The sequence below is a fragment of the Crinia signifera genome, chromosome 2, assembly GCF_055691185.1.
Source record: "Crinia signifera chromosome 2, ASM5569118v1, whole genome shotgun sequence".
NCBI lineage: Eukaryota > Metazoa > Chordata > Amphibia > Anura > Myobatrachidae > Crinia > Crinia signifera.
The window spans coordinates 123912783-123928945 of NC_139218.1; the positions used below are offsets into that span (position 1 = coordinate 123912783).

The window sequence follows — 16163 nt, forward strand, 5'->3', positions numbered from 1 at the left end:
GAGTTGCTGCATACGACCAGGGACAGGTTGCAAGACAAGAGGGCTGTGAGAACAGTAAAGAGCTTAAGTCTAGACAAGGGAGGGGAGAGACTGACTGGTCATACAAGGAGCAGGCAAGGAGGCCTCAAGGCAAGACGTGAGCATGGCAGAAATAGCCAGGACATGAGTGGGCAGCCTCGGTACTAGGTTATGCAGGGTGGTACGCGTTGATGAACAGGTTGGGTTTCAGTGAGCAAAGGGAGCGCATTCCCGTGAAGAGGGCAGCTCGGGAATAATCTTTGATACGTACATGGGATGCAGTACCCAGCGAAGAGCAGAGGCAACTGTAATGGTTGACGAGATAGAGACAGACAGAGAAAGAAAAGAAGGTTGGAAATGTAGAGAGCAGTGGAGTTATAGAGGGCCCTTTATGCAAGGGTGAGTTGCTTGAGGAAGATTCTCTAAGGCAGGCATATCCAAACTATGGCCCTCCAGCTGTTTTAAAACTACAAGTCCCATCATGCCTTGCCACAGTTTTGCTATTAGGGAATGGTAAAACTATGGCAAGGCATGCTGGGATATGTAGTTTCACAACAGCTGGAGGGCCATACTTTGGACATGCCTGCTCTAAGGGAATGAAGGAGCAGAAGTGGAGCAGCAGGAGAGGAAGAGAAGTCTAGCTGCAGAATTGAGGGCAGACTGGAGGCTCTGGATGGAGGAAAGGAGTTTGGTTTTGTCCATGCTGAGCTTCAGAGAGCACAGACATCCTGGAGGAGAGGAAGCTGGGTAGCCAGGAGCAGAGAGGTACAGATGCATGGCAATCGGCTTAAGAGGGGATTTTGAAGGGCAAATGAGTTTGAGCACACACACAGGGAAGAAAAGGGTGTACAGGGCGAAGAGAAAGGAGTCTATGACAGAACCCTAAGGCCGGTTTCACACACTCCGGCTCCTGCCAGACGGTGAAATCCCGCACGGCCAGGGAGCCGTGCCACACACATTAGTTGTGAATGGACACTATTGTGTCCATTCACACGGGACGGCCATGTCCGCACGGCTGCAGCCGGATCCCACCACTGGAAGGGACGGCTGCCGGGCTGTGGCCATCCCCTCCATGATAAACTACTGTGTGCGGCACGGCTCCCTGGCCGTGCAGGATTTCACCGTCCGGCAGGAGCCAGAGTGTGTGAAACCGGCCTAAAGGGGGGAGAATACTCTGTAATAAAAAAGTGCTGCAATATTTTTATCATGGGTAAAAGGAGGCAAAAGCTACATATTACTATATAATAAATCAACTGGTAATTGAGCCCTTACATGCACATAGAAAACCTCTGTAGTTACACCAAAGTTGCATCAGACTTAATTGTTGAGTAATATAGCATTGTTCTCACATGTCATTATGTTTAGGTGATGACAAGTGCATAGAAAATTGCTTTTTTTATATTGTGGGTTTAAATCACCTGAATTTATTATTTCCCTTCTCTACTGTAATCAGTTCCTTTTCTGGGTTACATAGTTTCAACATAATAACCGCCAGACATTGAATGAGGTAAAAGACCCAGCCATTAATATACATTTAGCAAAGTTCCACTGGAGTTAAGTAGTGTTTTATAATTCCATGAGGAAGGAATTCCCAATTGGAACATTATTATTAGAAAATGGATTGCCATGTCACTTTCTCCTTCCGCTACAGAAGCTTACATAAATGTAACGGAATCCAAAGAGCGTAAAACACACAGAAAATAATTGAAAGCTTTAATAAAATTTACTTCTGCGCTATATTCAATTTAAATAATTTATTGTCACTACAACATTAAAAACGCATAAGTGAAATTACATAGTAGAATACTCACAATTTATACAATGATGCTTAAAATTCAAAAAACTTAAAATAACAGAATTTTTTTTTTTTTGCAACCGGCAACTATGGCACCCTAGGCACCCACAAGGTTTCTTAGAAGGCAACAGGAGAGGAGGGGGGGGATTAATTGAATAGCATAGATGACTAGGGTCAGAAATAATCTTGCTTTTACCCCTACTAGTAAAAATATCATCCACCCTAGGCAAAAGAAAGGCCAATGATTTTCTACGCAGCCTTAAAAGGCCCTTTCTAAGGGCTTTGAATTCGCATATCATGCCAGCATAAGTCAAAATATTTGATCACACAGTAATAGACATTGGCAAGCATGTGCTTGGATAACCCTGCTGCTCAAATCCTCCACAGGAAGAAAGGGCGTTGCTGAGCCTAACCAATGGAGATATAGGAGGATCATGGCATATGCTCTGTAAAAGGAATCCCTAAAAATGTGATGCCGCTGACCCTCTCTGCCTCCATTAAAAAAACAGCGGTTTAATGGTGGATCCCCTACATCTTCTCTAAAGCTATTACCACCTATTTAGTATTTAAGAATAAATTATTAGTCTCTCCCCACTTAACAAGTTGCTGCACCTCTGCTCTGTAGCTAGCCGTCTCTCCATTATCGTTCGGACTCACTAACATAGTATAAAAGAGTATTTAAAAAAAAAAAAATACTCAAAAACACATCCTTTGGATATACTCATGTTTAAAAACAAGGTCATATGAAAAAGATACAGACCATCGAAGCAGACTGGCCTTTGAACTGACCGTCCACGATTACACATGGGCACATTGTAACTGATCTCAAAGCTTTGTGATCAATACTGCGGGCACAACTGTGCTGAAAGCGGAGGAGCAATAACTTAATGCACTTACAAAGGAATCAGTTCTCTAAATGGCAACGAATCCTATGGAGAACAGTAAGAGCAGCATCCTCTGTAAATCTATTGGACCTATATGCAAACTGAAACTAATTACTACTGCTAATTAAGGGATAGGAACAATCATAACTTTATTTTTAAATAAATTGTATTATTTGCCATATATTTCCATAAGTTTACAAATATTTAATAAATTTGAATACTAAAATATCATTTTCAAAAAAGACAAACAATACAATACAGTTGTCACATAATGCATAGGACTTGGCCTATTCTAGATTTAACATATCAGTTTTACATTCACAAAGAAAAGGAAAGGGGGGGAGGGGAGACACTCACAGATATTCCTAACTTTGGGCCTTATTCTGATCGGTGCGGCCGGATCCGAATATGCGGCCAGGACCGTGCGTGCGAAACTCCGCCTTCCATACGGATCGCCAACTCCGTCCGTACGCGGTAAGAAGCTGGCCGAACGGACCGCACGTGTATTTTTCATGGAATACGCCTCCTCCATCTCAGGGAACCTCCCCCATCATTCGATGGTCGCAGACCATCGAATGCAGGACCGAGTGGTCCACCAGCTCCCGCAACCTCAGACCACACGGACATTTTTCCGTGCAAAAGCAGGGATCTGGGCGGGCAGCTGACATCCGGCGATGTCATATGTCCGCCCCCTACACGTGCGTCACGGCCGCATTACCATACGTACGCCCAGCGTTTGCATGGGACAGCCCATGAAACGCGGGGCGTATGCATATGGTAATGAGCCCAAATAGCCCTTCACGCCCCTCTCCACCCCCTGTTCGGAGTGTTCACATTTCATGCGGGATTTGGCCGTACGCCCCGCTCGCACATGCGCAGAGACGCCTCTGCACATGCGCAGACACAAAACATCGGCGGCACGAACGCACGCGGATATTACCGCACCAACCAGAATAAGGGCCTTTATCTTTTTGCCTATTGCGCAGTTATCGGATTTTGCTTTTCTCATGTATTGCCCATTTCTTCTTTCCTTTCTCGCTCATGTATTTTTATTTTGACGCTCTACTCATTCTTTTCAAATATTTTATTTATTTCTGCTTGTTGAGGATGTGTTAGTGAGTCTATATATGGTTTCCATTTCCTTAAGACAATTTTTATACTTAATTCTGTTATTGGAAGAGGAGAATCTGTCAAAGTATAGTGTTTTCAATAGAAGATTATGCACTTCAGTTACTGTAGGTACTATCGGTGTTATCCAGTGGTTTAATATTATTTTCTTTGCTACCGTTATCGAAATTGTCAAAAAGGGAGTCAGCTCTTTACTTTTATCTCGGGTTAAGTTTGTCCAATTTCGAAAGTTTACGCATGGTAATGCTGTTTTATCTAGTGTAATTTCTATGTGGAAAGTGCGTGTTTATATAATCTTTTATTTTGTTCCAGAAATATTGTATTTTTTTTACAATTCCAGAAATTGTGGATAAATGTCGCTTCCTTGTGGTTGCATTTTAGGCAAGTGCCTGTCTTTTTCTACATAGTTTAAAACATTGCGGGAGGACCTAATAAGCAAATTATCAACTAAAAATCCTGGTAAAAATACCAGATAACTTATTAGCACAAACGTGAAAGACTCTGCCTGGAACACAATCTGGACCAGGGGGCTTTTCTAACATTAGTTTATTTGTAGGAAGAGCCTAATCCAAAGTGCTGTCTGATGGAGGATCATAGATTTTAAATGCAGGTATCAGGTTCCCCTCCTCAAACCTGGCATAAAAGTTTAAAAAAATAAACTGCAGAAGGGCTATTTATTGTATAAAAGAACAGTTATTGGAACCTAGGTGATCAGTTATGTGCTTAATCACTTGCCACATTCATCTATCATTACCAAAATCCCTAAAAGGACTTTCAATGTTTTCCCGAATAGGCCTCCTTAGCCATGTCAATGCCCTTTTTCAGGTTTTATTGAGCAATCTTAAGGGCCCCATACATCAGCAATTAATTGTGACAATTTTCAGATATTGAGAGGATTGCCACAATTAATTTTAGATGTGTGGGCTCCCCCCTTTTGGCAATCCCAATCAAAATCGCCAATCGATTGCTTAATCAGGTTTTTAAACATGTTTAATAATCTGGTATTATCTGCAGATCTTTTTTATATGTGTGGGCATTCCCAATTCGTCTTCATCTATTTACATTATGAACAGCAATCGATTGGGCAATTTCCAGATATGAAGATGCAATCTTTAGATGGAAAAATCTGCCGATCACTGAAATAAATCTGTAATGTGTGGGCAAAGTCAGATAGATTATAAAATCCATTTATCTGGCCAAAAAATCCCTATATCTGGAAATCCATAAATTGTGATTGCTGATGTATGGGGCCCATTAGATGTACTGTAAGAGTCTGATGTTTGTGCAAACACAGACCAGAATATTACGCGTCGGAAAATCAGGCTAATTTGGAATGTGTACTCCTTCAAATTTGTATAGACTTTAAAAATCAATAGCCCCAGCAATAATGAAGGCACACTCTGGATGCAGTCTCCAATTTGAAAAAAACGTCAAACATGGTGCCCAAAGCTATAGAGAGTTTAGCTTGAGACAGGATGTAAACCGCTGCCACAGAAATGAGCAAAATTCCAAGGGCATATGCATAATTATATATACACACACACACACACACACACACACACAAATCATAGGCCATTCTATTCCAAATCAGCCAAGCAGTAGTTCTTAATTAAATCCACATCCGAACAACAGATGGGTGTATATACAAAGACCACCACCTTTTTTTCTTGCCAGACTCTAAACAGAACCCTCCCAGTTAATTCAAATGGACAGACATGGTCACCTATTCCTAGCCAGGTCTCAGTGAATATTAAATATAGAACAGTTATTTAGTGACTGAGAACCATTTATCCTCAGCCTATTCTTATCCATTTTATTAGGGAAAGCTCTCACATAGGCTTTTAAAAAGATAGGGTTTAAATTACTGCTGCCTTAATCTTGCCAAGGTTCCATCTCTTACCCCGCTTATGCTTCCTTAGCCTCTGTGGATACCACAGGCGCTGCAAATAGAATAGCTGCCTCTCCTTCTGGTTCCTAACTCGACCCATGTGAAGATCTGTGCCCCTAGCCATGATCTTGATGGCTCCTTTCTCCATCCCCAATGCCCCTGCCTGGCATTGGAAAAAGCAGGGCACCCAGCGTCTTACACCATGACCGCCGTGACCACAAGATAAACTGTCAATCTCCACAGCTCCCACTCCCCGACATCTCAGCAGGTGGTGGTGGTGGTTGCGGGCAGGCATACTGGATCTAGCCCAAGCCCCAGCAGCCTCTGCCCTCCAGGACACAAGAGTGTGTACGAATAATCCTGCATCTAGGTCGCCATCAGTGCACTATAAATCCAATAAACGGTTTAAAGTTATATACTAAAAGCATTGCAGTTAATAGTACATATTTCTCACTTGGAGTAATCCATGAATAAAACACCTTTGTGTAAAAGAAAAGCAGAAAAACATTCAAGTTCCAGTAATGCAAAGATGTAGTCGGCACAAAGTATTAGCAAGAATTACCGTTCTACTGGCAAGCACTTCTGTAGAACACGGTTATGCAAGAGTCCCAAGAGACACTGTTTTATATACATACAGAGCAAGAAATTTTATACACGAGCTAAAACCATTAGAAAACCCAAAAGTATTTTTTATTTAATTTCAAAAACAAAAAGTTACATAAAAAATACATCAAATCTTCCCAATGGGCTCACATCAAAAGTAAGACATAAATTCCATGTTGTTGCCAATGGTCCGCTGCTCTGGCAGTGAAGCAATTAACCACGACAGTGAGATTTTACCAGTTACAAAACTGTGTGAAGCAGTTTAGTTTAGGATGGGAGGCAAATCATGTCATAAATAGAACTGTTAATATGCTTGGGTTGTTACAGGTATTCAGTGAAGAATGCAACTGGGGAGAGGTTGAGCTCATGACCTTAAGCAGCATTTCGGGGGTAGGCTACTTTCTAAAATGTACAAGTAATACTTTTTAAATGGTGGGTTAAGAGAAACAAAGACTACATATAATGATGTAAATGATTGGATCTCTGTCTAATCTGGTGAACAGTGCTTTTGCAGTCAAGTCCGTCAGCACAAATAAAGGATCTGTGGTTCTTAATGTTAGCAGTAGATGTTGACACTTGACCTGCGCCTGTAAAATCACAAAAATGTATAACAGGGAGTTTGGCCATTCAGTATGTAGGGGAGCAGGGAATTTGGCATGATCATGTTTTAATTGGGTGGGGAGTAGAACCAACACATACCTATTGGTGTCCAGAATTGCCTTACTACTCTTTACATTGTTTTTTAGGATAAATACAAATGACAGAGAATGTCATAATTATAACAGTATAATTAAGCATAAGAACCACATTGAGTAGTTATCTTTAAAAAAAGATAATCTTTGAAGCTCTGCCATGATTTAACAAAAAGCAAAGCAGTTAAAGTTGTAGAGCTCAAAATATAAAAAAAAAAAAAAAGAAGGGGTACTTTTCACGGCGGCAGCTTACACTACGTTTGATAGTACGTTATCAGCGTAGCCCAACGGCTGCCTGACTGGTGTAGTTTCACGGCGGCAGCCTAAGCTACGTTATCAGCGTAACCCAATGTCTGCCTTACTTGTGTAGTTTCACGGCGGCAGCCTAAAGCTACATTATCAGCGTAGCTTAGGCTGCCCCAGTGAAACTACACAAGTAACTACTGTACTGTTGCCAGGAACTGCAGGCGTCCCTGGCAAGCCTGCGGGTGCCGGCAGAGAGGCGCTCCATCTGTCTGAGACGCAGGTGCGTCCGAGACACATATGCGTCTGAGTAACTACTGCTGCAGGGTACAGCAATAGGGGTTCGGTAGCCTGTGCGTCTCCTGCACAAAGTGGGGGTGCGGACGCAAGTACGTCTCATGCACAATAAAGGAGGCATTGGCCAGTGCTCCATGTTACATACTGGCAAATGCCTCCATTTGATACCCCCACTATCCACACCAGCCCGAAGCGTGGCGAGCGCACACTTTATAAAAAAATCAACTCCACGCCGATGTGGATAGTGGGGGTATCAAAAAGGTCGGGAGGACGTGTAACACGTCCGCTCGCCACGCTTTGGGCTGGCGTACTGCTGATTGATAACGCTGCCCGAGGGTACAGTACGCTACGCTGTTTCTGACAGGGACGTTCGCTAGGTTAAGCGGCCGCTGGAACACTACGCTACGCTGATTCTGACAGAGACGCTCGCCGGAACACTACGCTCATTCTGACTGACGCTACGCTGTCTACGTAGCTGCCGCCGTGAAACTACACAAGTACCAAAAATTTTGATCAACACAAAACCTCACTACACAAGTTACTAGTTGTCAAAAAAATATATATTTTTTCTTTTTTACAATCGGTCTCATTGTGAGTATTAATACAATAAATTAAAGACAAAAAACCCCTCTCATTAAAGTTGTGTGTGATCATGGATGGACTGATAAATTATTAACGAGTAAGATTTTACAAGGTTATAAACCTTGGAGAAGAGGTAGGACACAACGGATTAGGAGAGTTTATATTGATGCCACAACATTATGTCACTGAAGGCTTAATACTGTAATTGCATACCAAAATCTACACTTCTTAAAAACAAATCCACACAGCTTCTTCATTAAAAGGTTAACTATTAAAATATATATTAAAATAGATTAGCTTCTCTGCCATGATTCTGAAGCCTGTCCTCAAGGCCCATGAGAAAAAAAAGCTCACAAGCCAAGATTTCAATGCCGATTCATTCTAGCAGCATCTCATCCAATGGAAGACAGAATCCAAGCGTTTGATGGATTAGGTTTTTCCCACTTGTTCCTGTTAAATACAGTCTTCCAGTGGTTAGCAAATGCATGGCCACTCAAGTCAAATACAAAAATAAAACACTAAAAAATATATGCCTACATTTGAAGAGTTAAAAATGGTTTGTGAATAAACAGCATTATTAAGGCACGTGTTCATTCATACAAGGTTATAAAAAAAAAATGCAACAAGTTTTTCTGAAGAAATGTTTTGTAGAACAGCTAGGGAAATAAAACTAAAAAAATTAAAAGAATAAAAAAAAAAAAGATTCAAATGAGGCTTAAAAAAATAAAATAATAATAAAAAAAACTATCCTAGTTTGGGGTAACTGTGCAGTTTTAGGGTTTATCCATACAGCATTAGTTTTAATTCAGTCTCATATGTGGCTCTCTTCTTCTTTCACAACATCATCAGAATTCTGTGGAAGGACAGACAGTTCATTGTTGACCTTGTTTTCTACTTCGCCACCATTTGCCTCTAGGTTACGCTTTTTCTCTTCTGCTTTCGTCTCCCTTGCTACTAGTCTGTAATGAATGGTCATGCCGATAAAAAGGTAAACTGAAGCAATGATCAGCACTATCCCACAAGCTTGATAGGTGTACTTGTAGTCTCCATATATGTCATTTAATTTACCTGAGGGGAGGGAGAAAAAAAATGTAAACAAGTGTAAGCAAGTCAGAAACTGATACGGATATATTGCCACAACAATCATTACCTGCAACTTAAAAAATGTCATGAACCAACATCCGTAAGGTGATGCTCAGTACATTAGACTACAGATAGATAATTTTTTATTTATTTTTTTATAAAAATGGCACCTTACATAATACATAAGAAAAAATATATATAAAATTAGAAGATTCTAATTGGTTTATGACAACTATACAAGTTTGATTGATGTGAAAAATATGTTGTTTGAGTGGATTATAGTGGGATTTATGGTTCTATATAAAGCCCACTGTAGCGCCTATATGGCCACAACCACTGACAAAGACCAGGTTTCATGAAATGCAGTTGGAGTGCCTTATGCAGTACCAATACTACCAGTACCAAAAGAAGCTTCCAGTGGTTACATGCTGGAAGCTGCACAAGTCTCTAGGTGTCTGGTTACCATACTAACATATGTTTACCAACTGGAGTCCTGGATAATAGAAGGGACTATTGTGCATCTTCTGAGTGGTGCGTATAATAGAAGAGTCAATATTTTATTTTTATCAATTAATAAAATGTAAAGTGAATAAACAAAATAGAAATGTAAATCAAGTCAATATTTAGTGTGACCACCCATTCTGTAAGTGTACCTAGAAGAATGCGATTTTGAGGGCAAAAGCCCTTATTCTGGTTTACTTGCAAAGGAAAATTCCTTCTCAAATACACAAAACCATGTGCAGTGCAGGTGGGGCAGATGTAAAATGTGCAGAGAGAATTAGATTTGGGTGAGTTATTTTGTTTCTGTGCAGGGTAAATACTGGCTGCTTTATTTTACACTGCAATATAGATCTCACTTTGAAGTAAAACCCCACCCAAACCTAACTCTGCACAAGTTACATCTGCCCTCCTGCAGTACACATGTTTTGTCCATTTGAGAAGGCATTTGCCTTTGAACTAGAATAAGGGCCAATGGGGCAGATGTATTAAGATTTAACAAGAGATAAATGCACGGGTGATAAGGAGAGATAAACGTCCAGCCAATCACCTGCTAACGGTCATGTTACAGGCTGTGTTTGAAAAAAGTCAGTAAAGAGCTGATTGGCTGGACGTTTATCTCTCCTTATCACCCTTGCATTTATCTCTTGTTAAGGCTTAATACATCTGCCCCAATGTGTGGTCACACTAAATATTGATTTGATTTAGATACAACTAAAATTTGAAATACTGACTTTATTTTTCCTTTAGGTTTTCTGTTGCCCAATGGCTGTGGGGGACATTGTGGCTTAGTAGAACTAGAAAGGAAGGAGGATTCTGGCTAAAAAATACATCAGTATACTGCCAGTTGCGGTGGACTGTAAAGCGGAAATCAATCCAGCCATTGCGGCTATCCAGTCTGAGTCTTGACAAATTAAAGTTTGGTACAATAACTTTTTGTCCTATTTGAGTGCATGAAGTCACTTCAGATTTTGATGAGAAAGACGGTTAATAGTTGTAAGTACTTATAGAGGTGCTGGGCACTGGGGTGTCTGTGTCATGGGATATGTTCTGACAAAGGTCACTGTGCGAACCTAACACTGACCTCTAAGTGAGGACACCTCTACGTAAGTAATAAACTTGACTTTTGCAAAGACTCTGGTGAGTGCACTCTGCTTTTTACAATGAGAATCTCTAAATATTTCACCTAATGACAAGCATGGAGCATGCGTCCCAGGCAGTTTTAGATTATCTATGCTTGTGTGTGCCAATCTGCATGTGGAGATTTATTTTAGTATAGTTTAACCACAATTATAAAGAAGCTTGCATCAAGCATGCCATTCCTGTAGAATTTTGTTGGTACTAATTGATGGTGGGTTTAAAAACAAGCTTTAGAAATAAGCCACGTTCATACATAAAAGTGAACATTAAATAAAAAAAAATAAAAAATAAGTGCATATATAAAAAGGACACTTGTCATTTAGGCAAAACAAATGACTACAAGTTTTTACTTTACCTAGAAGGGGTGGTCCAAGAAGAACAGGGCAACATTCCACAATTGTAACCAAGCCGACAGCACTTGAGAACCTCTGTGCACCAACCAAATCCATCAACGTTTCAAAGAGGACAGAGCTGAGCCAGCCAAAAGCAAAGCCAAAAAATGCAGCATAGATTGCAAAGCCAACATAATCGGATGACATAGGAGCCAGCAGATGACATACCCCATTGTAGAGAACAGCTACAGCAAAAAAATACTGCACCTTGGGCCTTACCCATTTAGTGTTTGCTACAATCCCCATGGAAGGTCTTGCAACCATGTCTACAAAAGCAAGAATTGAGAGCAAAAAGGCAGCAGACTCATTGGAAATATTTTTGCTTTTTGCATAATTGCTGAGAAACACTAATGGTGCAAAAAGTCCAAAGAACATAATGGTGTGCCCGGATAGGTAAATCAAAAATCCCCGATGAGTAAAGAGAGAAAAATCCAAGAATTTGTTGATTGTCTGAAAGAATGTTGGCTTGGTTTTTGGCTTGCCATCAATTAAGTCTTTGTTGGCATCACCATCTTCTTTTGAGACACATTTTCCAGCTTCCTCCATAACTTCCTTTGTAACTTTCTTTTTGGAATCGTCAGGCTTTGGTCCAATTGGGCGCATCAAAGACCCAGCAACACAGCAATTCAATAGAAGTCCACCCAAAATTAAAAAGCTTCCTCTCCAACCAAATATGCTATATAAGTACTGATTCATAGGAGCTAGTGTTGACAGAAATACAGGACTTCCTGCCATGGCAAGCCCATTAGCAATTGGTCTCTTCTTGTAGAAATATTTTCCAATCATGGTCAAGGCTGGATTCAGGTTAAACGCTAGACCAAAACCTGCAGAAAACAAAAAATAAAGCTCTGTTCACGGGTTGTAATACACATAAAATAAATATATATATTTAAAAAAAAAAAAACGCAAAATATATAGATTTTCACAAAAAGAATAGGAAATTAAACAATGTGTTCCATATGCAAGAAATTCCCAGTTAGTAAGCAGAGTTTAGCTTTCTATTTAATACATTTTATATATTATGGGTAAGTAGCTCTTTCAGCAGTTACGTTGAATCAGGCATGTCCAAACTGCGGCCCTCCAGCTGTTGTGAACCTGCAAGCCCTATCATGCCTTGCCACAGTCTTGCTATTAGGGAATGCTAATCACCTTAATTTTTAGAAGCGTCAGTAAATTTACCCCTAAGTGGCTACTTTACTAGGTGCGTAATTCTGTGGAAAAGGCATTTTTGTTAATTGTATGCGGTCACTGGGTAAGACAATGTCTAGGTTGGCAGTCACTAGGTCGACCACTAATGGCCGACATAACCAAGGTCAACATAAGTTTTTCATGTTGTTTTCTTGTTTTTTCGAAAGAAGGGGATACTTTATTAAATACCCACTTGGTGGTAGTGTGCAGAGCGCAGCAAGGTACAGTAAGTGCCAGAAGCATGGCAAGTGCAGCGAGCCATAAGGGGAGACACAGTACACTTATACAGGGTTCATGTCGACATATGTAACAAAAACGTGAAAAACTCATGTCGATCATATTCATATCAACCATAAACATGTGATGTGTAGACCTTGGGTACATCGACCTAGTCACTGTCAACCATTTATACCGTAACCTTTGTTAATGAGGGGGTCAGAGGAGAATTGCCAGTCTCATTCATGCGAATGTGACAGTACCACACATAACCATGCACTACGGTATGCAGAAGAGCAACTCTTAACACAGCACACTGAACTGCCTCCACTCAGGTCAGCTACATAAAAAACAAACAAAACAAAACACAACATTATTGCCTGGTCTGCTGCAACATGCAGATGGTAAGGCCAAAACATGTTTTCATGGATTTGCTGGTGATTGCAGTGCAATGGTGCGGGGAAGGTTTTGCACACCTTTATAGAAATGGAGCATGGTTTTAAAATTCCACAGCCTACCTCAGTGTTGTTGCAGATTATTTGCATCTCTTTATGGACACAGCCTACCAATCTTCAGATGGCTACTCCACAAGAAAAATGTACCATGTCACAAAACACATCATCTCAAGCTTGTTCCACAAACATGACAAGGAGTTCAGCGTTCTCCAATGACCTTCAAAGTCCCAATTCTCAGACCAATAGAGCACCATCAGGACAGAACAGGACATTTGCAACATGAATGAATGCCAGCCATCACATTAATATGGGTCAGAATGTAGGGACTGTATACAGCAACGTACTGTATCCACGTCATGAATATTTGAGACTGCACTGGAGGAAAACTGTGGCACTCTTCCAGTGCCTATTTACCCAATGTAGTGGAGCTACTGAGCACATTAGGCCTAGCCAGGTGAAGATATTGTCCAAATATATATGAGTAAAGGAGAGATTTCCTATATAGAATCAACACTGTACCCAACCTATACTGTAAAGTGTTGTTCAGCAAACAATTAGAGTAATGCAGCAGTTCTCAAACTGTGGGTCCCAACCATCTCAGCATGGAATTCCGACTCCATGTTGCTGACAACCCGCTAATAACTTCTCTGATATCTCAGTCGGTGATTCAAGGAGTCTGAAAAATCTGTTGTTACCTCAAATGCTCGAATCATTTTGTGCCTCCAAAATGCTGCCATGTATGTGCAGTTTAAGACCGCAGGTTTCAGGACTATTCTGCTGTAGCTTGCTGGGGACAGGTAATCCTTTTTTATTGCCTGATGGGGTCCCAGAGCAAAATATTTTGAGGACCCCTGGAGCATTGTATGCTACATATTGAAGATTAAGGTTATTATGCAATTTGGGCCAATAATTCAAATTCTCAAAAGTGATAAAATGGAGAATAATAAACAACCAATCAGCTCATGCCTGACATATTTAATGTCTGGTAGGAGCTGATTGGCTGGCTGTTTATAACTCTCTGTTTTATCACTTTTGAAGTTAAGTGCATCTGGCCCTAGAAGAGATTGTAAACGATACTGCTCAGAAGGGCCCTTCAGTGCAATATCATTTAATACCTTGTCTAATGTGTATTGGATTTTATGCTCACATGTCAACTTCATATTTAGAGATTTTATAGGATACGGACAACCTTGGTATTAATGCAAGGATTTAAAGCTTAATTCAGTATTAAATTTAGGAGGGGAGGATGACTTTCCTCAGCTGGCTAGTCATTTATTTTCTGAGGAGTTGACAACACCTCTACCACCAGCCAGATCTGCGCACCACAAATAAAAAAATAAAAACACACCCACACCTTACCTCCAACAACTCCAATACATAAATATAGTTCAGTCACAGTGTTACAGAATGAAGATGCAATCAGCCCAGTTCCAGCAAGAAGGCCACCACACATCATGATGGGTCTGCTTCCATACTTGTTCACCAGAACACTGCTTATTGGACCTGAGGAGGAAATCGTAAAGAAAATCAGTAGTTTGTAGAAGACAAAAAAAGGAGTTTTATACTACGTTTAATTCAAATAAACATTAATATGGCTGCACGCTAGGCAATAAGAGAGAACAGTGTAAAGTATTGCCACTTTGCTTTATTTACAAAATAGCCACTTCAGCACTCACAGCCATCAAATGTCAGCAATGGGGTGCTGTAACAAATTCTGTTCCACATATCCTTAGGGCCACTGGGGTCCAATTAAGGGCACTTACCAAATTCTTCAATAAAATGAAAAAACTTTTATTACATCACCATTTTCTCAGTTTTTATCTCCTTACTCAAAGGCAAGTTGTTTGAGGTCGACGTTTCAGACACGTATGGCCTTTATCAAGACTGCAACTGTTGACAACCTTTCAGTTCCAGAGACCAGGGTATTATAGATTATAAAAATAAATTTGAGAACTAAAGTTTCTACTCACATCTGCCTCACAGGGGTGATACACACTGGGCGATTAAATCCCATTTCTAAACAATCTGACTAGATCGCTTAGAAATCAAGCGCGGATGTGTGTGTGTGTGTGTGTGTGTGTGTCCACCAGCGATACATGGTCCTACCGAACACCTGACTAGATTTATACTGCTCGCAGTATAAAATTTGGTAATCGCGTGTGTTCTCTCTGCAGAGAACGCTGGCCATTACAGATTGCTCAACACAACACTGCTCAGCATGGAGGCTCCTTCGCTCCGTGTTTATGGGGCATTATGGTTTAGAAGGTTGACCACTATCAAAAAGCTTTGCAATGCTTAATTGTTAGATTTTATGATCGGAAAGGACCTAAAAAAAAAAGGCACACAAAATTACACTGCAAACCACTCATTCATTAAACTGTTAACATGCTTTCCCTGGAAAACAAAATAACTTAATGAGCGCACACAGTCCATTAACTCTAAGTAATAAGTCAGCAGTTACTACAGCTTGCACTGAATTGAAAAGTTATAGTGTAAACGAAAAAAAAAATTCCTAACTAAATGACCATGCGTTTAAATCTGCAGTCATGCACGAAAGCTGTAAGTTCTGACGTTCACCATTAAATAGCTGTGCCACCTTAATTACCAGAGACAGAGGGCCAGATGTACCAAGCTTGAAAAGTGATAAAATGGAGTGATAAATCACCAGCCAATCAGCTCCTAACTGCCATGTCACAGGCTGTGTTTGAAAAATGACAGGTAGGAGCAGATTGACTGGTGGTTTATCAATCTCCATTTTATCACTTTTCAAGCTTAGTATATCTGGCCCATAGAGTTAAAATGCTGTTAGTTTCCTTGTATGTTGTATCTACGCAGTGACCTTCAGAATCCAAATTAGAGGACATGAATGATTACAGTTTCTAACCAAGTATAGCTACATGCACAATACAGGCAGTAGCTGGACACACAAGTCCCCAGATTTTCCAAGCTGCTAAACAAAAAGGGAAACATACTTTCAGAAGAAAAAAAGCAAGCATTTCTTTTATACACATCTAAGGCAAGGGTTAAAAAAAAAAAGAAGGAGGAGGTATAAAAATGGTAG

At 40.4% G+C, this 16163-nt stretch overlaps 1 protein-coding gene across 2 annotated transcripts in view; it reads right to left on the bottom strand.

Annotated features, from left to right (window-relative positions):
• Nucleotides 1–6381: 6381 nt before the first annotated feature.
• SLC16A1 (solute carrier family 16 member 1) overlaps nt 6382–16163 on the bottom strand; it is a 32240-nt gene continuing 22458 nt past the window's right edge. For both annotated transcript variants that reach the window (XM_083172780.1, XM_083172781.1), the window contains exons 3-5: nt 14462–14605; nt 11207–12067; nt 6382–9198 (exon numbers count right to left, since the gene is read on the bottom strand). In XM_083172780.1, the coding sequence (XP_083028906.1) occupies nt 8942–9198; nt 11207–12067; nt 14462–14605 (1262 nt within the window). In that variant the 3' untranslated portion in view covers nt 6382–8941. The remainder of the gene's footprint in view (nt 9199–11206; nt 12068–14461; nt 14606–16163) is intronic.